The sequence below is a fragment of the Phacochoerus africanus genome, chromosome 3 (genome assembly GCF_016906955.1).
Source record: "Phacochoerus africanus isolate WHEZ1 chromosome 3, ROS_Pafr_v1, whole genome shotgun sequence".
In the NCBI taxonomy this organism is placed as follows: domain Eukaryota; kingdom Metazoa; phylum Chordata; class Mammalia; order Artiodactyla; family Suidae; genus Phacochoerus; species Phacochoerus africanus.
Window position 1 is genome coordinate 167,059,730 of NC_062546.1, and position 26,629 is coordinate 167,086,358.

General features: G+C 38.8%; 1 protein-coding gene across 3 annotated transcripts in view; it reads right to left on the bottom strand.

The window, feature by feature from the left end:
• Positions 1-247: 247 nt before the first annotated feature.
• Positions 248-26,629, bottom strand: part of BOLL (boule homolog, RNA binding protein) — a 65,038-nt gene continuing 38,656 nt past the window's right edge. For all 3 annotated transcript variants that reach the window (XM_047770467.1, XM_047770468.1, XM_047770466.1), the window contains one exon: positions 248-1,083. In XM_047770467.1, coding sequence (XP_047626423.1) covers positions 1,060-1,083 — 24 coding nt within the window. In that variant the 3' untranslated portion in view covers positions 248-1,059. The remainder of the gene's footprint in view (positions 1,084-26,629) is intronic.

Genomic DNA, 26,629 nt, shown 5'->3' on the forward strand with positions numbered 1-26,629 from the left:
GGCTGCGGGTTCGATCCCTGGCCTTGCTCAGTGGGTTGAGGATCCGGCCTTGCTGTGAGCTGTGGCACAGGTCGCAGACTTGGCTGTGGCGTAGGCTGGTGGCTACAGCTCTGCTTGGACCCCTAGCCTGGGAACCTCCATATGCTGGGGGTGTGACCCTAGAAAAGACAAAAAGACAAAAAAAAGAAAAAAGCATTTAAAGAATACTAAAATACAATTGAATGTCTGTCAATACTATGGGATCATGTCAGAGGTGATCCCTTCTTTTATCAAAACAATACCATGAAGTGATCCATATTATATAAAATTTGGTACCAAATGGCTTATGTTATAGGAAGGCTGGAGCATTATTTCAAATATTAGGGAAAAATTTATTATTGTCAAATTAATCATATGAAAAAGAAAGAATACTGATCATGTTCATGGTATTTCTGATGTTTGGAAAATGCTATAAAAAAAGAAGTATAAATACTATTTAAATTCTGAAAACCATGGTAGAAGCAAAGTTGAATAAGAGGTAGCAGTAACAGAAAAATGCACAAAAATGACAAAATAGCAAAGAGGTAAAACAGAATCATTAAGATTAAATATAGTATATGCTAAAAGGTATGAAAGTATTAAAAATTCTACTAGAATTAGAAATGACTCTCATCTTAAATATTAAAATAAAAGCAAAGAATATGAAACATAACTTCCAGAAGACTGAGAGGAAAATAAATAATACAAAGCAGAGAAAATGAAGGACACCTCACTATTCCCAATGTGATTATTATTTATGGAATGGATAAAACATGTTGTAGAAAATGTCACTACAGTTAGAATACACATTAAAAAAACCAACATGCCACATCTACCTGATAATTTTGTGGAACAGCTGAAAAAGCAAACAGCATCAAATTTAGACAGCTTATTGTGGAATAAGTAAGTATGGTGAGGTATTAACTAACCCTAAATTTCACAACGGGCAGCTTCTAGCCGGTTCGTTGAAGCTGGATCTCGGCCACACAAGGATCATTGGACAAGAAATCAGTTGAGTTGGACTAGAGCTGCCCAATTGTCTTAATAGTGAACGCTCCACACTGTCTGTTAAGTAAAGAGAAAGAAAATACAGATCAGAAAGACTGAATGGAAGAAAAGAGTAAGAATTAGAATAGATGAGAGTAGGACATCAATGAATACTTACTAAATACTTGTAGCAGAACACGTGGTACTAATTATATTAGAGTGTTAAGAAGCAAGAGGGTAGAGATTAGGAGGGGTCCAGAGCTCAGGAAAGGCTTACTCTCTGCTCTCTTAGAGCTTACAATCTATTTTATACAATCTCTAGTCTAGTGTCACAGTATAAATGCTTCATAGATAAAAATGAAGAACAGGTCAACAGAGAAACTAGTGAGTTAAACATTCCTTCTGTTTTGAAAACATTAGGTGAGTTTTTAAAACAGGAATAGAGATTAGCAGAAGGCTATTTTAAAACCCAAAAAGTACTCTTCAGGTTGGCACTGGCAGGACAGACATAGCAGAAGGCTATTTTAAAACCCAAAAAGTACTCTTCAGGTTGGCACTGGCAGGACAGACATTTAGGTACCCATGTCATATAATACAGAGTAATTCCATATATCTGTGTCATCTTGAGCATTTTTTTGGTTAATATTCATTTAGACCAAAGAAATAACCTAGTTCCTACTACCTTTTTGGCACTTTGGGCATAGGTCAGCTCCTAATTTAGGGAACCAAGTTGTCCTATGACATATTTTAAAATTTTTGGATGGGCTCAAAATTTTCCATATTTGTTCCAATTTCTCTAGAGCAACTACTATCTGACAGAAATTTCTGTGTTGATGGAAACCTCCTATATCTATACTGTCAAATGTGGTAAGTCTTTAGCCACATGGGGCTATTTAGCACTTGAAATGTGGCTTCAACAAGTGGTTCTTGGAAAATTGGACAGCCACATGTAAATCATTGAAGTTAGAACATATCCTCACACCATACACAAAATTATACTCAAAGAGGTTTAACGACCTAAATGTAAGACATGAAACTGTAAAACTACTAGAAAAGAATGTAGGCAAAACACTCTTGGACAAAAATGAAGCAATATTTCTTTTGGATCAGTCAACAAGGCAAAAGAAATAAAAGCAAAAATAAACAAGTGGGACCTAATTAAACTTAAAAACTTCTGCACAGCAAAGTAAATTATCAAAAAAATGAAAAAACATCTACAGAATGGGAAAAAATATTTGCAAATCATGTGACTTGACAAGGGGTTAAATACCCAAAATATACAAACAGCTCTTACAACTCACTATCAAAAAACAATCCAGTCAAAAAATGAGCAGAAGACTTGAACAGACACTTCTCCAAAGAAGACATACAGATGGAGACAGGCATGTGAAAAGAAACTCAGCATTGCTAACTATTACAGAAGTGCAAATCAAAACCACAATGAGATATCACCCACACCAGTCAGAATGACTATCTCAAAAAATCAACAAATAACAAATGTTAGCAGGGATGTGGAGAAAAGGGAACCCTTGTACACTGTTGGTGGGAATGTAAGCTGGCACAGCCACCATGGAAAACAGTATGAGGTTTTTTAGAAAACTAAAAATAGAACTATCATATGACCCAGCAATTCTACTCTTGGGTATACATCCAGAAAAAAAAAAAAGAAAACACTAATTTGAAAAGATACATGTGCCCCAATATTCATAGCAGCAATATTCACAATAGCCAAACAACAAGCATAATGCCCATCAACAGATGACTGGATTGGAGTTTCTGTGTGGCTCAGTGGATTAAGGATCCAGTGTTGTCACTGCAGTGGCACAGGTTTGATTCCCATCATGGCTCAGTGGAAATGAATCTGACTAGCATCCATGAGAACGCAGGTTTGATTCCTGGCATTGCTCAGTGGGTTAAGGATCTGGCGTTGCTGTGAGCTGTGGTATGGGTCGGAGACGCAGCTCAGATCCCACGTTGCTGTGGTTGTGGCCTAGGCCAGCAACTGTAGCTCCAATTCAACCTCTAGCATGGGAACCTCCATATGCCATAGGTGCGGCCCTAAAAAGACAAAAATAAAATAAAATAAAATTGAACTAGCCTCATGTGGCTAGTGGTTACCGTGTTGGGAACAGCATGACTCTGGGGCTTCAGACATATCTAGTCTGCTAAATGCTATAGACTGGTTAGGACTTCTCTGGCCTGTTTAATATTGTCTAGTACCACTTAATATCATGAACTGCTGTATTCTTAGTGGCTAGAATGCTAGCTAGCACATGGTAGGTGCTCAACAAATATTTAGAAAATGGCAATATACAGCTCTTCATGCTTAATCAACTTCTCTTAGCTTACAGGTAATATGCTCTGGTTCTCTCAGGAAAATTAGAGAAGTGAAATTAAACTATTCTTTGTATGTGGAACTGTTTGGTTGAAGGGTCAATATCCCTAGAGAGAATAGGAGCATTACTAACTTCATTATAGCTCAAAGAAAAAAAAATATAAATAGTTATATGTGAATAATTTAGGTTGATAATTATAGGAATGTTGAAGGGAGAATATAATATGTAATGGAAAGGAATTTGTTAGGGATGTGGATAAGAGTTGATGAAAGGGATAAGAAGGAAAAAAACTAACTTCAGATTAAACAACAATTCGGATTTTATGTATGACTAAAGGATGGAAACTGAAGCTCAGAAATCTTGAAGAAATAATACAGTAAACTGGTTAGGCAATAATAGAACTTGGAAAAGTGATTTGGCAGTGGAAAAAGAAATGAATAAATTATTTTTAGCACATCATTGAGCTGAGAAAAGGACACAAAACAGTATAAATAGACCATGTAGCTTTAAGAAGTCAGAAAAATCACTGGTATTGTTTTCATTTCAGAGGATAAGGAAGATGGGCAAACTAACATGTAAGAGGTGAGGATTCTGAAAATAAAACATAAGAAATTATGTATTCATGATTTTCAGCTTGAGGAGGTAATAACCATCCATTCAGGTGTTTTTTGGGTTAAAATAGGAAGAGAAGCAAAGCATTAGGGTCAGAGTCACTATTAAACACTACTAAAATGCAGAAGAAAACAGGAAAACTCCCTTAGAAGACAATTTAGAGGGCAGACACTCATGCCGTGATTAGCAGCTGGTAAAAGAGAAATGTATTTTTTGAAAGAGATACCGCAAGATCAAACAGAGTGCAAGGAAAGAGAGCCACATATGAGAATTAATAACATTTGAACATGGCCTAGTTGACAGTATTGAATTAAAGAGAACTTAAGAGGACAAGAACTAGGACAACATCCTTGGGTTTTGACTAATAATTATCAAATCTTGGCAATAAATATTAGATAAGTGGTTTGACTAGATCTCAGGACTGAAGGAACAATAATTTCATATGAGTGAAAAAGATACCCTATACTCCTTTTTCATGACTTTCTAACACAGATAAAGTTAAAATATTATTAGTGAAGTGAGGAATACAAAATCCTATTGCTTATTATCCTGTGTCCTCAAAGTGAGGAAAGATGTCATCCAAAAACATGTTCAGGAAACAATTTTGTAAGGTATTAAGGTTTGATGAGTTGAATCTTAGGTTGTGAAAGTAAGATGCTCATCCAAGTAATATGGATGCTAAGAGGAAAGAAAGAAAGATGGGGTAAAAGGAGGGAAAATATTTAATCAGAGAGAACAACAAAATCAGAATGAGAGGGAAATTAGGTGTTCAAACTAAGAATGGAAACACATAATTGGATACGCAAACAAAATGTGCCACCCACTGAGATAGATTTTCCTCCATAAAAGTACAAAATTTACTCAGAATACTGTATCAACTAACACCTATCCTTAAACAGTAATTAACAATTACCTCAAAATTATCCTTATTCACACTTCCCCAACATTGATTTAAGTATTTTCGCTGGTAAGAGTTTATGGATAATGTAAAATTAAAGCAGTCCAGAGGCTAAGGGTTAAATAATCCATGTTAGATTAAAAATTGATTAAAAATGGAAATAAAGCCAAAACATTTGTACTATATTTCACATTGTACTGTAAGAGGATACATGAACCTGATAATGGGTTAACCAAGGGTTGTAACACTGTGGCCTGCAGGCTGAATTTGCCCTATCACCTGTTTTTGTAAATAAAATTTTACTGGAACACAGTCACAGTTATTGTTTATACCTATCTATGGTTGTTTTTAAGCTATAATAGCAGCATTGAATAGTTGAGCTAGAGAGCATGTGGCCTAACAAAGCTTAAAATACTTACTATTGGGCCCTTTACAGAAAGTTTGTTAACCCCGGGGGTTTACACTATTCAGGCTGGGAAAAAATTTCTGGCTAAGAACTTGAGAAAATCTTTGGAAGAAAATGTTAAGATGTTTTAAATTCAAAGAGTGTGTATACTATATATTGTGGAAATGAATTATTACTTTTAAATATATTGGATTCAACTTGATTAAAGTCAAAATCAGAAATTATGAGTTTAATAGACACTTAAGATGAAACTAAGCAGCTATTGATACCAATGCTTCTGAGACTACAAAGAACAGGGATTAACCAGGTTATATGCTTACATATATAAGAAGATAAGTGTTTGTGCACTAGTTACCACAGTGTTTATATTAAATTTATACAGTACTTTGTTTTGCTGTCAAAAATTTGAGTTTCTAAATCTTTCTTTTTGTTTGTTTGTTTGTTTTTTCTAGGGCTGCACCAACAGCATATGGAGGTTCCCAGGCTCAGGGGTCTAATCAGAGCTGTAGCCGCCGGCCTACGCCAGAGCCACAGCAACACTCGATCTGAGCTGTGTCTGCGACCTACACCACAGCTCACAGCAATGCTGGATCCTTAACCCACTGAGTGAGGCCAGGGATCAAACCTGAAACCTCATGGTTCCAAGTCAGATTCGTTAACCACTGTGCCACGACGGGAACTCTGGGTTTCTAAATCTTAAAAGCACAAAGAGCTTTCTTGTGATGTTAAAAAGTTTGTTTTTAATACTTCCAAGGCCTTAACTTTTTTTTAACATTGAGACTATCAGTGTTTTTATTTTATTTTATTTATTTATTTAGTTATTTGGCTGTTTCTAGGGCCGCTACCCATGGCATATGGAGGTTCCCAGGCTAGGGGTTGAATCAGAGCTGAAGCTGCTGGCCTGCACCAAAGCCACAGCAATGAAGGATCCGAGCTGCATCTGCGACGTACACCACAGCTCAGGGCAACATTGGATCCTTAACCCACTGAGCGAGGCCAGGGATTGAACCCTCAACCTCATGGTTCCTAGTTGGATTCGTTAACCACTGAGCCACAACGGGAACTCTGGGTTTCTAAATCTTAAAAGCACAAAGAGCTTTCTTGAGATATTAAAAAGTTTGTTTTTAATACTTCCAGGGCCTTAACTTTTTTTTTTAACATTGAGACTATCAGTGTTTTTTTTTTAAATTTTTTTGTTTGTTTTTAATAGAAAATTACATTTGTAAAAATGTTTGTTGTAGAAAGTTTTGTTTACTTAATGTGGCAAACTGTATTTGCAATATCTGGTTGGTAATATTCCTCATCAACCTTCCTCCTATGAAAAACCTCAGCCAGTAATGGAAGGCTCAAAAGCTCCCTTAGATTAGGAACATGTAGCTAAAGACATCCCTCCTTGTAAAAATTTATCTTACAAGTGAAATAATGTGACTCTAACACAGAAGTTAACTGTTTTTTTTTCTTTTCTTTTACTTTTTGGCTGCCCTGTGGCATATAGAGTTCCCAAGGCCAAGAGATCCAAGCTGCAGTTGCGACCAATGCTGCAGCTGTGGCAATGCTGGATACTTAACCCCCTGTGCCAGGCTGGGGATTGAACCTTCGTCCCAGCATGCCCAAGATGTAGCCCAACCCTTTGCAACAAAGTGGGAACTCCAACTGTTTTTATTTATTTATTTTTATTTTTTATTTTATTTTATTTAAGTTTTTTTATTACTCAAATGAATTTATCACATCTGTATTTGTATAATGATCATAACAATCCAGTTTCACAGGATTTCCATCCAATAACCCAAGCACATCCCCCCACCCCCCAAACTGTTTCCTCTGGAGACCATAAGTTTTTCAATGTCTGTGAGTCAGCATCTGTTCTGCAAAGAAGTTCAGTCTGTGCTTTTTTCAGATTCCACATGTCAGTGATAGAATTTGATGTTGGTGTCTCATTGTATGGCTGACTTCACTTAGCCTGATAATTTCTAGGTCCATCCATGTTGCTAAAAATGCTGGTATTTCACTCATTTTAATGGCTGAGTAATATTCCATTGTGTATTTGTACCACATCTTCTTGATCCACTCTTCTGTCGATGGACATTTAGGTTGTTTCCATGTCTTGGCTATTGAAAATAGTGCTACAGGAGTTCCCGTCGTGGCGCAGTGGTTAACGAATCCGACTAGGAACCATGAGGTTGCGGGTTCGGTCCCTGCCCTTGCTCAGTGGGTTAACGATCCAGCGTTGCCGTGATCTGTGGTGTAGGTTGCAGATGCGGCTTGGATCCCGCGTTGCTGTGGCTCTGGCGTAGGCCGGTGGCTGCAGCTCCGATTGGACCCCTAGCCTGGGAACCTCCATATGCCGCGGGATCGGCCCAAAGAAACAGCAAAAAGACAAAAAAAAAAAGGAAATAGTGCTACAACGAACACTGGAGTGCATGGGTCTTTTCAAGTCATGGTTTTCTCTGGATAGATGCCCAGGAGTGGGATCACTGGATCAAATGGTAGTTCTATTTTTAGTTTTCTGAGGAATCGCCATCCTGTTTTCCACAGTGGTTGCACCAGTTTACAATCCCACCAACAGTGTCATAGGGTTCCTTTTTCTCCACACCCTCTCCAGCACTTATTGTCTGTAGACTTTCTGATGGCCATTCTGGCTGTTATAAGGTGGTACCTCATAGTGGTTTTAATTTGCAATTCTGTAATAATGAGTGATGTCAAACATCTTTTCATGTGTTTTTTGGTCATCTGTATGTCTTCTTTGGAGAACTGCCTGTTTAGAACTTCTGCCCATTTTTTGATGCGGTTGTTTGTTTTTTTGGTATTGAGCAGTAGGAGTTGTTTATAAATTTTGGAGATTAATCCCTTGTCAGTTGATTCACTTGCAAAGATTTTCTCCCATTCTGTGGGTTGTCTCTTCATTTTGTTTAGGGTTTCCTTTGCTGTGCAGAAACTTTTCAGTTTGATTAGGTCCCATTTGTTTATTTTTGTTTTTACTGTCATGACTCTTAAGAGGTGGATCTGAGAAGATGTTGCTGTGCTTTATGTCAGAGCGTGTTTGGCCTATGTTTTCTTCTAAGAGTTTTATAGTGTCTGCTCTTATATCTAGGTCTTTAATCCATTTTGAGTTTATTTTTGTGTATGGTGTTAGAGAGTGTTCTAATTTCATTCTTTTCCATGTGGCTGTCCAGTTTTCTCAGCACCACTTATTGAACAAGCTGTCCTTTCTCCATTGTATATGTTTGCCTTCTTTGTCATAGATTAGTTGGCTGTAGATGTGTAGGTTTAATTCTGGGCTTTCTATCCTGTTCCACTGATTTGTATTTCTGTCTTTATGCCAATACCATATGGTTTTGATGACTGTTGCTTTGTAGTATAGTCTGAAGCCCGGGAGCCTGATTCCTCCAGCTCCATTTTTCTTTTTCAGGATGTCTTTGGCTATTCTGGGTCTTTTGTGCTTCCAAACAAATTTTAAAATATTTTGTTCAAGTTCTGTGAAAAATGTCCTTGGTAATTTGATAGGGATTGCATTGAATCTGTAGATTCTCTTGGGTAATATAGCCATTTTGATAATATTGACTCTTCCAATCCCCGAGCATGGAGTATCTTTCCATCTATTTGTGTCATCTTTGATTTCATTCATCAGTGTCTTACAGTTTTCAGAGGACAGGTCTTTTATCTCTTTAAGTAGGTTTACTCCTAGGTATTTTATTCTTTTGGTTTGATGATCAACGGGGGATTGCTTCCCCAATTTCTCTTTCTGCTCTCTCATTGTTAGTATATAGAAATGCCATCGATTTCTGTGTATTAATTTTGTATCCTGTGATTTTGCCAAATTCATGGATGAACTCTAACAGTTTTCTGGTAGAGTCTTTAGGATTTTCTAGGTATAGTGTCATGTCGTCTGCAGATAGTGATAGTTTTACTTCTTCCTTTCCAATTTGGATTCGTTTTATCTCTTTTACTTCTCTGATTGCTGTGGCTAGGACTTCCAAAACTGTGTTGAGGAGTAGTGGTGAGAGCGGACATCCTTGTCTTGTTCCTGATCTCAGGGGGAATTCTTTCAGCTTTTCACCATTGAGAATGATGTTTGCTGTGGGTTTATCATATACGGCCTTAATTATGTGGAGGTAGGTTCCGGCTCTGCCCACTTTCTGAAGGGTTTTTATCAGAAACGGGTGTTGGATTTTGTCAAAGGCTTTTTAAGTGTCTATTGAGAGGATCATATGGTTTTTATTCTTCAGTTTGTTAATGTGGTGTATCACACTGATGGATTTGTGGATATTGAAGAACCCTTGCATCCCTGGGATAAATCCCATTTGATCATGATGTACAATCCTTTTAATGTATTATTGGATGCGGTTTGCTAGTATGTTGTTGAGGATTTTTGCATCGATGTTCATCAGTGAAATTGGCCTGTAGTTTTCTTTTTTGTGTGTGGTATCTTTGTTTGGTTTGGTGTCAGGGTAATGGTGACCTCATAGAATGAGTTTGGGAGTATCCCTTCCTCTGTAATTTTTTGGAATAGTTTCAGAAGGATAGGCGTTAGCTCTTCTCTAAATGTTTGATAGAATTTGCCTGTGAAGCCATCTGGTCCTGGACTTCGGTTTGTTGGAAGTTTTTTAATCACAGTTTCAATTTCAGTTCTTGTGATTGGTCCGTTCATCTTTTCTATTTCATCTTGGTTTAGTCTTGGAAGATTGTACCTTTCTAAGAATTTGTCCATTTCTTCTAGGTTTTCCATTTATTGGCGTATAGTTGCAATAGTAGTCTCTTATGTTCCTTTGTATTTCTGTGATGTCCGTTGTTACTTGTCCTTTTTCGTTTCTGATTTTATTGATTTGAGTCCTCTCTCTTTTTTTCTTGAGAAGTCTAAGGGTTTATCAATTTTGTTGATCTTTTCAAAGAACTAGCTTTTCGTTTCACTTTTCTATGGTTTTCTTTGATTTCTGCTCTGATCTTTATGATTTCTTTCCTTCTACTAACTTTAGGTCTTGTCTGTTCTTCTCTTTCAAGCTGCTTTAGATGTAACGTTAGCTTGTTTATTTGGGCTTTTTCTTGTTTCCTGAGATGGGCTTGTATTGCTATAAACTTTCCTCTTAGAACGGCTTTTGCTGCATCCCATAGGTTTTGGAGTGTTGTATCTTCGTTGTTGTTTGTTGCTAGTTATTTTTTAATTTCCTCTTTGACTTCTTCTGTGATCCATTGGTTGTTTAGTAGCATGTTGTTGAGTGTCCTGTGTTTGTGTTTTTTGCAATATTTTTCTTGTTGTTGATGTCCAGTTGTATAGCGTTGTGGTTGGAAAAGGTGCTCGATATGATTTCAACTTTCTTAAAGTTACTGAGGTTGGATTTGTAGCCCAGGATGTGATCAATCCTAGAGAATGTTCCATGTGCACTTGAGAAGAATGTGTATTCTGTTGGTTTTGGATGGAATGTCCTATAAATATCTATTAAGTCCATCTGGTCTAAAGCTTCATTTCAGGGCCTGTGTTTCCTTACTGATTTTCTGTCTGGATGATCCGTCCATTGCTGTAAGTGGGGTGTTGAGTCCCCCAGTGTTATTGTGTTATTGTGGCTCTGTCCTTTTAAGGTTGTAAGCCGTTGCTTTATATGTTGTGGTGAACCTATGTTGGGTGCGTAGATATTTAAAATTGTTATATCTTCTTCTTGGATTGATCCTTTGATCATTACGTAGTGACTTTCCTTGTCCCTTAAAATATTCTTTATTTTAAAGTCTATTTTGTCTGATATGAGTATTGCTACTCCAGCTTTCTTTTGATTCCCGTTTGCATGGAATATTTTCTTCCATCCTCTCACTTTCAATTTGTGTGTGTCCCTAGAAGTGAAGTGGGTCTCTTGAAGACAGCATATATATATGGGTCTTGTTTTTGTATCCATTCAGCCAGTCTATGTCTTTTGGTTGGGGCGTTTAGTCCATTAACATTTAAGGTAATTATTGATATGTGTGTTCTTATTTCCATTTTATTAATTGCTTTGGATTTGTTTTGTTGCTCTTTTTTCTTCCCTTCTTTTCTCGTTCTCTCCTCTTCTGGTTTGATGACCATCTTTAGTGTTGTATTTGAGTTGATTTTTCTTTGTGCATCAATAGTAGATTTTTGGTTTGCAGTTATTCTGAAGTTTTGATATGACGGTCCATATATATATGAGATTGTTTTAAGTTGTTGGTCTCTTAATTGCAAGTGCATCTCCAGTGTCCTGCATTTGTACCCACCTCTTCTCAAGATTTCTGATTTTGGTGGCATAATTGTGCATGGATGATTTCATATCTTTACTGTGTATATACCTTTACTGGTGAGCCTTGTCATTTGTGGAATTTTTGTTTCCCGTTGCTGTCTTTTCTTTTCTGCCTAGAGAAGTTCCTTTAGTATTTGTTGTAAGGTTGGTTTAGTGTTGCTGAATTCTCTCAGCTTTTGCTTATCTGTGAATTTTTTTTTTTTTTTTTTTGTCTTTTTGCCATTTCTTGGGCCATTGCTATGGCATATGGAGGTTCCCAGGCTAGGGGTATAATTGGAGCTGTAGCCACCGGCCTAAGCCAGAGCCACACAACGCAGGATCCGAGCTGCGTCTGCAACCTACACCACTGCTCACAGCAACGCCGGATCCCCAACCCACTGAGCAAGGCCAGGGATTGGACCTGCAACCTCATGGTTCCTAGTCAGATTCGTTAACCACTGAGCCATGATGTGAACTCCTCTGTGAAGCTTTTGATTTCTCCTTCAAATCTGAGTGAGAGCCTTGCTGGGTAAAGTAATCTTGGTTGGAGGTTTTTTTTCCTTTCATCATGTTAAGTATATCATGCCCCTCCCTCTGGCCTGCAGAGTTTCTGCTGAAAAATCTGCCATTAACCTTATCAGGGTTCTCCTGTATGGTACTTGTTTCTTTTCCCTAGCTGCTTTCAAGATTTTCTCTTTGTCTTTAATTTTGGTCCGTTTGATTAATATGTGTCTCAGGGTGTTCCTCCTTGGGTTTATTTTACATGGCACTCGCTGTGCTTCCTGGATTTGAGTGAGTGGTTCCTTTCCCATGTTAGGGATGTTTTCAGCTATTATCTCTTGGAATAGTTTTTCTGTCCCCTTCTCTCTCCTCCTTCTGGCACCCCTATAATACAGATGTTGGTGCATTTAACATTGTCCCAGAGTCCTCTGAGACTCTCTTCATTTGTTTTCAATCTTTTTTCTCTCTTCTGTTCTAGATGTGTGTTTTCCACTAATCTGTCTTCCACCTCGCTTATTCGTTCTTCTGCCTCTTATATTCTGCTGTTGGCTTCTTCTAATGAGTTTTTTATTTCGGTTATTGTATTTTGCATCTCTTCTTGCTTAAGTTTTATATCTTGTATCTCTTTGCTCAGTGTTTCCTGTGAGTTATCCATCTTTGCCTCCAGTTTATTTCCAATGTCTTGCATCATCTTCAGCATCAACAGTGTAAAGTCTTTGTCCTGGAGGCTGAGAATCTGGTCATCACTTAGCTGGTTTTCTGGGTTTTTTTTCTTTCTCCCTCATCTGCGTTCTAGTTCTCTGTCTTTTCATTTTTATAGGTTTTTGGTGTGGTGACCTTTTTACAGATAATAGAGTTATAGCCTCTCTTACTTCTGGTGTCTGCCCCCCTTGTGGCTGAATTTGGTACAGGGGGGCTTGCTGTAGGTTTCCTGATGGGAGAGACTGGTGCCTGCCCAGTGGTAGGTGGAGCTGATTCCTATCCCTCTGGTGGGTGGGGTTTTGTCTCTGGGTGAGATTAGAAGCAGCTGTGTGCCTGAGGGGTCATTAGGCAGCCTGTTTACTGATGGGTGGGGCTGTGATCCCACCTGGATTGTTGTTTGGCCTGGGGCTTCTCAGTGCTGATGGGTGGGGCCAGATTTTCCCAAAATAGCCACTTCCAGAGAAAGGTATGCTGACGAATATTCCCAAGAGCTTTGCTTCCAATGTCCTTCCCCCACAACAAGCCACATTCACCCCTGTTTTCCCAGGAGGTCCTCCAAGAACTGCAGTCAGGTTTGACCCAGATTCCTATGGAGACTTTGCTTTGCCCTGGGACCCAGTGCACGTGAAAGTCTGTGTCTGCCTTTTAACAATGGGGTCTCCATTTCCCCCAGTCCTGTGGAGCTCCTGTGCACAAGCCCCACTGGCCTTCAATGCCAGATGCTCTGGGGGCTCTTTCTCCCAGTGCCAGATCCCTACATGTGAGAGTTTGATGTGTGGCTCAGAACTCTCACTCCTGTAGGTGAGTCTCTGTGAACCAGTTAGTTTCCAGTCTGTGGGGCTTCCCGCCTGGGAGGTATGGGGTTGCTTATGTTGTGTAATTGCCTCTCCTACCTCTTGATGTGGCCTCCTCTTTGTCTTCTGGAGTAGGATATCTTTTTGAAGGTTTCTGGTCCATTTGGGTGAAGATTGCTCAGTATTTGGTTGTAAATTTTGTTGTTTTTAGGAAAGCAGTTGAGCTCAAGTCCTTCTATTCTGCCATCTTAATCCCATCAGAAAAGCAAGCCATCTTTTGGAGAAAAACAACTGCAGAAGACCAAACTGAAGGGTATTATCTGTCCTGGAAGGAATCAAATTTCTTTCCATCTTCAAGCATCCTTGCATAGTGTGCCACACAGGTCTTCTTTGGGGAAGGTGCACCTGCCTTCTTAGGCACTGCCTCTGCTGTGGTGGGGCCCCAGAACCCGAACCCACCTGTGGCTCTCGGAAGGGCTAACAGAGAAAGCTAGCTCAGCTCACTGTCAGCCCGGTTTGGGGCATAGGAGCCGTGGACGCTGCATCACCAAGGAGATGAGATTGCGTGAAGCTGGTGCCTGGGATGGGGCATAGTGGAGAGGAGGAAGGAGTCCCTCCACATTTATGAAAGCCAAAAATATTACCAAACGTTCCCAAGGGAGGCCAAGTCCCATCTGGTTGAGAATTATTGCCCTAAATCAATTAAGGAAGTTACTTTTTTGTTCTGTTTACTAAGAGTTTTTATGATGAAATGGTATTGAATTTTAAGTTGCTTTTTCTTAATCTGCTGAGATTATTATTTTTTCCTCCTTTAATCTATTAATATAGTAAATCCCATTATTATTTTCTAATGTTAATCTGTGGTACAATTTTATTAAGCACATGGTACTCTGAAAATTATACAAAACTATGATACTTTTCTTCAGTTTTCTTCAGTTTTGTTTTCTAAAACAAAACAATGTAAATTAGACCTCACATTAGAAATTAAAATTTAATTGCTATCATTAAAGCCCATTTTAGGAGTTGCCATCATGGCTCAGTGGTTAATTGAGGTTGCAGGTTTGATCCCTGGCCTTGCTCAGTGGGTTAAGGATCCAGCGTTGCTGTGGCTGTGGTGTATGCTAGCGGCCACAGCTCCGATTGGACCCCTAGCCTGGGAGCCTCCACATGCCATGAGTGCGGCCCCAGAAAAAGACAAAAAGACAAAGAAAGATAAATAAATAAAGCCCATTTTACCTATTGTGTAGTGCAACTTGCTTGTTTTATTAGTGATCTGGTTTAAGTAATCTGTTGGGGGTTTACTGTATTACTTTGAATAATCAAATGTTTACATGCACTTTCTTCAAACATAATAAATTTAATTCACTTAAATATCAAATTAATTAAACAATTTAACAAATGGTTCAATAAATAATGTGTTTGCTTTAATTTTAAATGTATAACGGGGAATAGGATGTTGATTATTTGTAAATAGTGGGAAAATCAGCAAAATCAAGCAGCAAAATCAGATATGATTACTCATTCAGTTCTAAATGCTGTGTAAACGTTACATATTGCTGGTTTCCACAATGGAGACAGGCAGTGTCACCTTTAGTCCAGCTGCCATTTTCCTCTAAACATTCTCTTAGAAGTATATTTCCATAATCTTTGGACTAAAAGCAACTTTCCTGGTGGTTGTTTAGCATTACTATGGAAGTAAAACCACACGGAAGTAGAAATACCTGTGCTAATTTTAAGAGATTTAAAATGGCGTTGTAATAACATCAGTAAGAAGTGGGAAAATGATATTTTCAGTCATAAACCATAAGTTGACTACATTTAGGTAACAATGCAGGATAAATTTTTTTTTTGTCTTTTGTTGTTGTTATTGTTGTTGTTGTTGCTATTTCTTGGGCCACTCCCGCGGCATATGGAGATTCCCAGGCTAGGGGTCTAATCGGAGCTGTAGCCACCGGCCTACGCCAGAGCCACAGCAACGTGGGATCCAAGCCGCGTCTGCAACCTACACCACAGCTCACAGCAACGCCGGATCGTTAACCCACTGAGCAAGGGCAGGGACCGAACCTGCAACCTCATGGTTCCTAGTCGGATTCGTTAACCACTGCGCCACGACGGGAATTCCGATAAATTTTATTATAAACTGTTTTTTAAAATTTTGCCTAAAATAATTTTTCTGTTTTGCTTTCCTCTTTAGTCACGTTCTATATCTAGTTCCCCTGTGATGGTAGCTCAGCCCGTTTATCAGCAACCTGCATATCATTACCAGGTAAACATTAAATTACAATGAAAATATTCTTTGATACCTCTAGTCCTTTTTTTGAGGTATGATTAATGTATAATGAACTGTGTTAGAACTGTATAATTTTATAACTTTTTAAAAATTGAAGTATAGTTCATTTACAAGGTTGTATTGGTTTCTGGTGTACAACAAAGTGATTCAGTCATACATATATATACATACTCCTTTTCATATTCTTCCCATTATGGTTCATTGCAGGATACTGAATATACTTCCCTGTGTTATGCAGTAGACCTTGTTGTTTATCTGTTTATATCTCCTAATCCCAAATTCCTAATTTATTCCTTGCTACACCCCCTTTGGTAACCATAAGTTTGTTTTCTATGTTTGTTAGTCTGTTTCTGTTTCATATATATGTTTACTGTGTCATATTTTACATTCAACATATAAGTGATATCATATGATATTTGTCTTTCTCTGGCTTAGTTCACTTAGTATGATAATCTCTATGTCCATCCATGTTGCTGAAAATGGCATTATTTCATTCTTTCTTTTTTTTTAGTTTTTTTTTTTTTTGGTCTTTTTGCCATTTCTTGGGCCGCTCCCACGGCCGTTTCCCAGGCTAGGGGTCTAATTGGAGCTGTAGCTGCCAGCCTACGCCAGAGCCACAGCAACGCGGGATCCAGCTGCGTCTGCGACCTACACCACAGCCTATGGCAACACCGGATAGTTACCCCACTGAGCAAGGGCAGGGATCGAACCCGCAACCTCATGGTTCCTAGTCGGATTCGTTAACCACTGCGCCACGACGGGAACTTCTCATTCTTCTTTTTGGCTGAGAAGTTTTCCACTATAATACCACTATATATAGTGGTATATATATACCAAATCTCTACACCTTCTTTAAATATTCATCTGTCAGTGAACATCTAGGTCATTTCCATGTCTTGGCTAATGTGAATAGTGCTACTATGAGCAGAGGGGTGCATCTATCTTTTTGAATTGTAGTTTTGTCCAGATATATGCCCAGAAGTGGGACTGCTGGATCATGTGGCAACTCTGCTTTTAGTTTCAGTTTTCCATAGTGGCTGTACCAGTTTATACTCCCACCAACAGCACAGGAGAGTTCCTCTTCCTCTACACCCTTGCCAGCATTTGTTAATTGTAGACTTTTTAATAACGGGCATTCTGACTGGTGTGAGTGGGTACCTCATTGTAGTTTTCATTTGGATTTCTCTAATAATTAGTGACATTGAGCATCTTTTCAAGTTCCTATTGGCCATCTGTATGTCTTTGGAGAAATGTCTATTTAGGTCTTCTGACATTTTCTGATTGGGTTGTTTGTTTTTTGTTATTGAGTTGTATGAACTTTGTATATTTGGAAATTAAGCCCTTTTCAGTCACATCCTTTGCAAATATTTTGTAGGTTGTCTATTTCATTTTGTTTTTGGTTTCCCTTGTTATACAAAAGCTTGTAAATTTGATTAGGCCCCATTTGTTTGTATCTATTGCCTTGGGAAACTGACCTAAGAAAACATTGGTAAGATTTATGTCAGAGAATGTCCTGCCTATGTTTTCTTCTAGGAGTTTTATGGTGTCATTTTGTATATTTAGTTTTTTTTTTTTTTTAGGGCTGCATGCATGGCATATGGAGGTTCCCAGGCTACGGGTCAAACTGGAACTGTAGCTGCTGGCCTACGGCACAGCCACAGCAATGCCAGATCTGAGCTGCGTCTGTGACCTACACCACAGCTCACGGTAATGCCACATTGCTGACCCACTGAGCGAGCCCAGGGACTGAACCCACATCCTCATGGATACTAGTCAGGTTCGTTAATGGCTGAGCCATGGCAGGAACTCCCTCATATATTTAAGTCTTTAAAGTATTTTGAATTTATTTTTGTTTATGGTATGAGGGTGTGTTCTAACTTCATTGATTTACATGTGGCTGTCCCGCTTTCCTAACACCTCTTGCTGAAGAGATTTTTTTTCTCCATTGTATATTCTTGCCGTCTTTGTCAAAGATTAATTGACCATAGTGGGGTAGGTTTCTCTCTCTTTTTTTTTTTTTTGGCTGTGACTGCAGCAGGCAGAAATTCCCAGGTCAGGGATCAAACCAGTGCCACAGCAGTGACCCAAGCTACAACACTGGATATTCTAACTGCTAGGCCACCAGGGAAATCACAAGGGTGTGGATTTATTTCTCTATTCCATTCATCTACATGTCTATTTATGTGCCAGTACCATGCTGTTTTGATTTCTGTAGCTTCTCAATAAATCTTATGTCCAGAAGGGTTATACCTCCAAGTTTTTTTTTTTTCTCTTCTCAGTACTGCTTTGCAAACTCTGGGTCTTTTATGCCTCCATATAAATTTCAGGCTTATTTGTTCTAATTATGTAAAAAAAGTCATGGGTATTTTGATAGAGATTGTACTATTATCTGTAGATTGCTTTGGGTGGTATGGATATTTTAACAATATTAATTCTTCTACTCCAAGAGCATGAGGTATCTTTCCATTTCCTTGTAGCATCTTCAATTCTCTTTATCAATGTTTTCAGCACATAGGTCTTTCATCTCCTTGGTTAAGTTTACTCTTGGGTATTTTATTATTATTCTTATTATTCTTCTTATTATTTTTGGCCACCCTGTGCCATATGGGGATCAGATCCAAGCCACAGTTGCAACTTACTATGCCAGATCCTCAACCCATTGTGCTAGGCAAGGGACTGAGCCTGTGTCCCAGTGGTCCCAAGATGCTGCCAATGCCACTGTGCCACAGTAGAAACTCCAGGTATTTTATTATTTTTGATGCAACTTTAAATGGGATTTTTCCTTCTCTTTCTGATATTTCATTGTTAGTATAAAGAAATGCAACAGATTTTATCCTGCTACCTTGCTGAATTTATTTACTAGTTCTAGTAGTTTTTGTCTAGAGATTTTGGGTTCTCTATATAGAGTACCGTGTCATCTGCAAATAGTGACAGTTTTACCTCTTCCCTTCCAATTTGGATACCTTTTATTTCTTTTTCTTGTGTGACTGCTGTGGCTAGAACTTCCAGTACTATGTTGAATTAAAGTGGTCGAGTGAGCATCCTTATCTTTTTCCTGATTTTAGCAGAAAGGCTTCCAGCTTTTCACTATTAGGTATTATGCTGGCTGTGGGTTTGTTGTAAATGGCCTTTATTATGTGAGATATGTTCCTTTGGTGACAGGTTTATCAAAAATGGAAGTTGAATTTTGTCAAATGCTTTTTCTGTGTTTATTGAGATGATCGTGTGGTTTTTGTCTTTTCTTTTGTTAGTGTGGTGTATTGCCTTGATTGATCTGCATATATTAAAGCATCCTTGTGAACCTGGAATGAATCCCACTTAATAATGGGGTATGATTCTTTTTATATATTGTTGGACCCAGTTTGCTAGTGTTTTGTTGCAGATTTTTGCTTCTATATTTATCAAAAATATTGGTCTGTAATTTTCTTTTTTTGTAGTGTCTTTGTTTTTGATATCAGGATGATGGTGGTCTTAATAGAATGAATTTGGGAGAGTCCTCTCCTCTTCAACTTTTTTTTTTTTTTTTTTTTTTTTGCCATTTCTTGGGCTGCTCCCGAGGCACATGGAGGTTGCCAGGCTAGGGGTCAAATTGGAGCTGTAGCCACCGGCCTGCGCCAGAGCCACAGCAACGTGGGATCTGAGTCGCGTCTGCAACCTACACCACAGCTCACGGCAATGCCAGATCGTTAACCCACTGAGCAAGGCCAGGGATCAAATCCGCAACCCTCCTGGTTCTTAGTCAGATTCGTTATTAACCACTGCACCACGACGGGAACTCCCTCCTCTTCAACTTTTTGACATGGTTTGGGAAAGCTATGTTTGGTATGTTTGATAGAATTCTCCAGTGAAGCTGTCTAGTTCTGGACTTTTGTTTACAGGGATTTTTTTTTTTTTTTTGAATTACAGATTCTATTTCACTTTTTGTGATCATTCTGTTAAAATGATCGTAGTGGACTGTATGTTTCTATAAACTTGTTCATTTTCTTCTAGGTTGTCCAATTGTTGGCATATAACTCTGTTCATGGTGTTTAGTTATGGTTTTTTTTTTTTTTTCCCCTGTGGTATCAGTTGTTATTTCTTCTCTTTTATTTCTTATTTTGTTTATTTGAGCTCTCTCTTTTTCTTCTTGGTGAGCCTGGTTAGAGGTTTGTCAATTTCATTTATTTGAAAAACAAACAAACAAACAAAACACCAGCTCTTGGTTTTATTGATCTCTTCTTTTTTTTTTTGTCTTTTTAGGGCTGGACCTGTGACATATGGAGGTTCCCAGACTAGGAATCAGAGCTGTAGTCGCTGGTCTATACCATAGCCACAGCAATGCCAGATCTGAGCTGCGTCTGCAACTTACATCACAGCTCAGGGCAGTGCTGGCTCCTTAACTCACTGAGAATGGTCAGGGATTGAACCTGTGTCCTCGTGGATGTTAGTCAGATTTGTTTCTGCTGAGCCACTATCGAACTCCTATCAATCTTTTATGTGCTGTTTTTTTAGTCTCTATTTTCTTTTCTTTCTGATCCTTATTATTTCCTTCTGCTGACTTTGGGTTTTATTTGTTATTCTTTTTTTAGGTGGTATGTTTGTTGTTTGAGATTTTTGTTTCTCGAGGAAGTCCTATAACACTATGAACTTCCCTCTTAGAATTGCTTTTGCTGTATCCTATACATTTTGGGAATTTTTGTTTGTCTCAAAGTATTTTTTGATTTACTCTTTCATTTCCTTCTTGGCCCATTGGTTTTTTAGTCTCCAAGTTTGTTCTTTTATTCTTTTTCTTTCTGTAGCTGATTTCTAGCTTCATACCACTGTGGTCCTAAAAGCTGCTTAAACTAATTTCTACCCCCTTAAATTTGTTGAGGCTTGTTTTGTGACCTGGTATGTGGCTTACTATAGAGAACTTCCATGCAGGCTTGAAAAAAAACTGCATATCCTGTGTTTTTCTGGATGTAGTATCCTGTAGATATCAATTAAGTCCAACTGGTCTAATGCGTCATTTAGGGCCTCTGTTGCCTTATTGATTTTCTGACTTGGTTATCTGTCCACTGATGTCAATGGGGTTTTAGTCTACTATTATTTTATTACTGTCAATTTCTCCTTTTATGTCTGTTAGCATTTGCTTTATATACTTAGGTGCTCCTATTTGTGTGTATATGTTGAAAGTATAATATTTTCTTCTCATATTGATTCCTTTATCATTAAATAATGCCCTTCTTTGTCTTTCTCTATGATCTTTGTTTTAAAGTCTATTTTGTCTGACATGAGTATTGCTACCCCAGCTTTCTTGTCATTTCCATTGGTGTGAAAGTTATTTTTTCATACTCTCACTTTTGTCTCTGCATGTTTTTAACCTCTTAAGTGAGTCTTTTGTAAGCAGCATATAGATGGACCTTTTTACCCCCAATCAGCTACCCTATGTCTTTTGACTGGAGCATTTAGTCGATTGACATTTAATGTTATTATTGACAGGTATGTGCTTACTGCCATTTTGTTACTTGTGTTCAGGTTGTTTTCGTATTTCTTCTTTTAGTTTTTATACTTGTGGTTGATGATCTTCTTGAGTAGTATGCTTGTGTTCTTTTTTCTCTAATTTTTGTATATTTATTGTAAGTTTTTGATTTGTAGTAACCACAGGGGTTCATATCTACTTCCTTTAAACTGGTAGTCATTTAAGTTCAAACACATTCTAAAATATGTTAAAAAATGGTTTTTTTTTTGACTTTTTAGGGCTTCACTCACAGCATATAGAGGTTTCCAGGCTAGGGGTTGAATCCAAGCTGTAGTTGATGGCCAATGCCAGAGCCACAGCAGTGCCAGATTCGGGCCATGTCTGTGACCTACACCACAGCTCAGCTCATCATAATGCCAGATCCTTCACCCACTGAGCAAGGCCATGGATCTAACCCGTGTCCTCATGGATACTACTCAGGTTCGTTAACTGCTGAGACACAACAGGAACTCCAACATGTAAATTTTTTTACTCCCTTCCTCCATGTTTGGTGTTTTTTTTTTTTTTTTAAATGGCTGCACCCACAGCATATGGGGGTTTGAATCGCAGTTGTAGCTGGTGACCTACACCACAACTCATGATGATAGCGGATCCTTAACCCACTGAGCAAGGCCAGGGGTCGAACCTGTGTCCCCATGGATACTAGTCAGATTCCCTTCCGTGATGGGAACTCCATGTTTTGTGTTTTTGATGTCATATTTTACATCCTCGTGTTTATCCTTTCACTATTTAATGTAATTATAGTTGATTTTAGAATTTTTTGTCTTTTTATCTCTGAACTAGCTTATTTAAGTGGTTGCTTCATAGTCTTTACTATATATTTGTTTTTACCAGTGGGATAGTTCCTTTCCTATATAGTCTTACTTCTGTGGCTTTTTTTTCCCACTTAGAGAAGACTAACATTTCTTTTGGGGTCAGTATTGCTGAATTCTTTTTATTTGTCTGGTAAATTATTTAATTTAATTTAATTTAATTTAATTTTTTTAAGGTTGCACCCACGGCATATGGAAGTTTCCAGGCTAGGAGTCGAATCGGAGCTGTAGCCACTGGCTTATACTATAGGCACAGCAATGCGGGAGCTGAGGCTCATCTGCGACCTATACCCACAGCTCACGCAGTGCTGGACACCCAATCCACTGAGTGAGGCCAGGGATCAAAACTGCGTCCTCATGGATACAAGTCAGGTTCGTTATCTGCTGAGCCATGTTGGGAACTCCAATTCTTTTTTTATTTTTTTGGCCATGCCTGCAGCATGTAAAACTTCCTGGGACAGGATTGAACCCAGGCCACAGCAGTGACCTGAGCTACAGCAGTGACAACATCCCACTTAGCCACCAGGGAACTCCCTGAGAAATTCTTTGGGAACTCCCTGAGAAATTCTTTCTCTCTCCTTCTGCTGTAAATGATAATCTTGTTTGCTAGAGTATCCTGGGTTACAAGTTTTTCCCTTTTAGGACTTTCAATATATCATGCCACTCCCTTCTGCCTGTAAAGGTTTTGCAGAGAAATCAGCTGATAGCCTTATGAAGGTTCCCTTGTAACTGACTTTGTTTTTCTCTTGCTGTCTTTAGAATCCTCTATCTTTAACTTTTGGCATTTTAATTATGGTATGTCTTCGTGTGGGTCTGTTTGAAGTCCATATTGTTTGGTACCCTCTATGGTTCTTGTACCTGGATATGTTTCCTTCTTTAGGTTTGGTAAGTTTTCAGCCATAATTTCATCAAGTACATTTTTTGACTTTTTTCTCTCTCTGCCTAAAATGTAAATGTTTCTACACTTGATAGTGCCCTAGAGGTCCCTTAAATTGTTCTCATTTTAAAAATTTGTTTTACTTTTTGCTGTTCTGAATGAGTGAACAATGGAAATTATTCTACCTTTCAGATCACTTATGCATTCTCCTTTATCACATAGTCTGCTGTTATTTCCTCTAGTGTGTTTTTCATTTCAGTTATCATATTCAGTTCTGAGTGATTCTTTTTCATATTTTCTAGTTCCTTGTTAAATCTGTCACTGTGTTAGACAGTTTTCCCAATTCAGTTAACATTCTAATTACTAAAGCTTTAACTCTTTATCTGTTAAATTATTGTTTCTTTAGTTGTTTTTTTTTTCAGGGTTTTTTCCTAATCCTTTCATTTGAAACAAATTCCTCTGTCCTCCCATTTTGCTTAAATTTCTCTGTTTCTATGAAATTAGGTCAAACAGTTACCTATCCTGGTTTTAAAGGGGTGTCCTTATGTGGGAGCATACTTAACTGTCTGCATGTGCCCTGTACCTTTGATGAAAGAGTTGGATCTGATGTGAGTATAAGTCACATCTTTCCCAAGGGTGTTCTGGCAGCTATAACCCCAGTAGGAGGTGGGGTGGCATAGAAGGGATACAGCCAGAGCCAGGTATGAGTTGGGGTCTCTCCTCTGCTCAGTGGCCAACACCACCCTATTGAAGGCAAGGTCAGGTCTCAAGTTCCTGGAGAGAGGTCCTGAGGGTTGGGTCATAGTTAGCGTCCTTTCCTTTCAGTGTGTATTTCCCCTTCTCTCAGTACTGTTGCCCTCATCCCAGAAGGGAGGAGGGCTGAAGCAAGAGAGGCTGGTGTAGCTTTTGGCATGGGTTGGAGTGTTAGCTCTGGTAGTCCTGGCAGAAGTCCAAGTCTCAGACTGCTCTGAATCTGCTGACTCCACTGGTGCCAGCAGTGGCCCTTGTCTGGTTAGATGCTGTGTTGGGTCTGAGCTGGCTCTGTTCCCCACAGTTATGCATTCCTCTTGGCTGTAGTAGCCTTTTCCCCAAAGTGGAACTTCACCATGGAGCAAGTGGGACTGGATCAGGCACCAGGTGTGGGTCAGGATGTGGGCTGTGGTGGTCCCAGCACCAGTGAGAGTTCTGGACCACTTCCAATCCACTGCCTCTGCTAGTGCCAGAAATGGCTACCCTTGCCCCATTCATATGCTCTTCCATGTCTGAGCTGATTCTGTGCCCCCTAGAACTGTGCATTCCTCTTGGCCAGGGTAGCCCTTGTCATAGTGTGGAGCTGTGCTGCAGAGCAAGTGGGGTCTGAGTGGGTGCTTGGCTCAGGCTGGGTACACACCGAGGTTGCAGGAAACTGACCAAAGTCCTAGGCAATTTCAATCTGCTTCCTCAGGAGTAGAATAAGTTTCAGTAGTAAGTATGTAGGCTCTTCACAAGCAGAGTCTAGGTTTATAGAACTGTTGTTAGTCCCTCTGGTTTTCAAACCAGTTAAGGGAATTTATCCTTTCAGTTTTGGACCCCAGGCCTGGTACCCAAAATGTGTATGGAAACTCTCACTCCCCAGGGATGATCTCTGAGCTTGTGTAATCTTTCTCCTCTTCCATGTCCCCTCTCAGGAGTGCAGGCTCTGACCTGATTGTATCTCTTCCCTTCCTGAGTCAATCCGGATCTTGGATATTTCCTTCAGCTTTGGTTGTATTCTAGTTTTCTCTCGATGAGAATTGCTCCACATGGAGATGTATTTTTGATGTGTTTGTGGGGTGGGGGGAGGTGAACTCTGCATCCTCCTACTCTGCCATATTGATCTCTCTCTGTGCTCTTTTAGTTTTAGAAACTCTTGTCATTCACTTCCTAGGGAATTTTCATTTATTAATATTTTGCTAATTTCTTCCAAAACATTTATTTTTCCAGAATTAACATTTGACTTTTTGGGAATTCCTGTTGTGGCACAGTGGTTTAGTCCAGTGTTTTCTTTGCAGTGGTACAGGTTCAATCCTTGGCCTGACACAGTTGCTTAAAGATCCAGTGTTGCTGCAGCTGTGGCTCAGATTTGATCCCTGGACCAGCAACTTCCATATGCCATGGGTGTGAACAACAAAAAAATTTGACTTCTTGGCTTAATCTTCTGATTTTACTTTTTCTCTATTATTATCCACCTCTGTCTTTTAAAAGTCTGTTTTATAAACTGTTTTGCCTATCATGTATAACCTTTTCACATGTAATTTACTTTAGATGTCACGTTAGTGGTAAAACTAATGAAATCTGAATAAGGTATACCGTTTAATTAAGAGGACTGTATTAATGTTCATTTCCTCTATCAGTGCCCTCCAGGCAAACAACAACAGAGTGTAGGATATATAGATACTATTATTTGTGACTTTTCTGTAAATCTGAAATTATTTCAAAGTACAAAGGTAAAAAAAATTAAAAGAGCTAAGATGTTTAAGAAAAAAATAGAGTGTTTGCTGGGATGATTATGTATGAACCACTTCTCAGAAATTTTCTTTTATCTCCTGAGAGGATATTAATTATAGTTTCTTTGGTATTTTCTTCTGCTCCCTGAATTACATTTCTTCTGAAAATCTTTTCTTTCTTTCTGTTTGTTTTGGTTTCCCATCCTGAAGACTTTCTTCTAATGTAACTACGTCCCATATTTAAGAGGCTGGGCTAAAATCCTAATGGGAAGTTTTTTGTGCATAATGGGTTTGTCAGTGAGCTTCACTGCAGGTATTTCAGAGGGCCAGCCAACCTCTTCTCTGTGGTATTAAGCATCAGTAAAGACAAATTTAATTCTTTCCATTGTATTAATAGCCATTTCATCTTTCCTGTTTTTCAGTTTCTAATTACTGGGAATATGGGATATATTTTAAAAAATTTATTTAATTTTCTCTTATATAGGTTCTTCTGAATTACATGTGTGTGCACACACACACACACGCACACACACACACACACACACACAATTTATCCTTATCTTCAAAATTTTCTCATGGGCCCATGCAGTGTATATTTTTCTGTTTACTCATCACTGAATGGAGATCTATCCGTGACAATTCTAAAACATTGGTTTTATGAGTCCCTGATTCCCCTTTCTGTTTTCTGTCCTCTCTGGGGCTATCTATAGTTTGATTATGAACAGTCTATGAAAATTTTTACCCTCCTGTATGCCTGGAGTTGCAAAGTGCTTTACATTTGTCTTTCTCTATCCTGAGGACGTGCTAAAGATGAGGAAATTTTAATCTCTGTTTTATAAAAAGTGTTACTGATACTGAAATGGAGAAATGGTTAGGAAGAAGATAGTAATGGATTTTTTTTTTTTTTAATGGCTGCACCCAGGGCCTATGGAAGTTCCCAGGCCAGGGACTAAAACTGAGCTGCAGCTGTGACCCGAGCTGCAGCTGTGACCGATGCTGCAGCTGTGGCAATGTTGGGTCTTATAGTCCACTCTGCTGGGCTGAGGATCAAATCCACTTCTCTGCAGCGACCTGAGCTGCTCAGTCAGATTCTTATCTACTGCATCACAATGGGAACTTCAGTAGTAGAATTTTTTTGTAAACTAGAGATAGTTGCTAATTTTTAGGTGAGTTCACATTATAGGTCTCTGAGCTAGAAATAGACAGTGGTAGT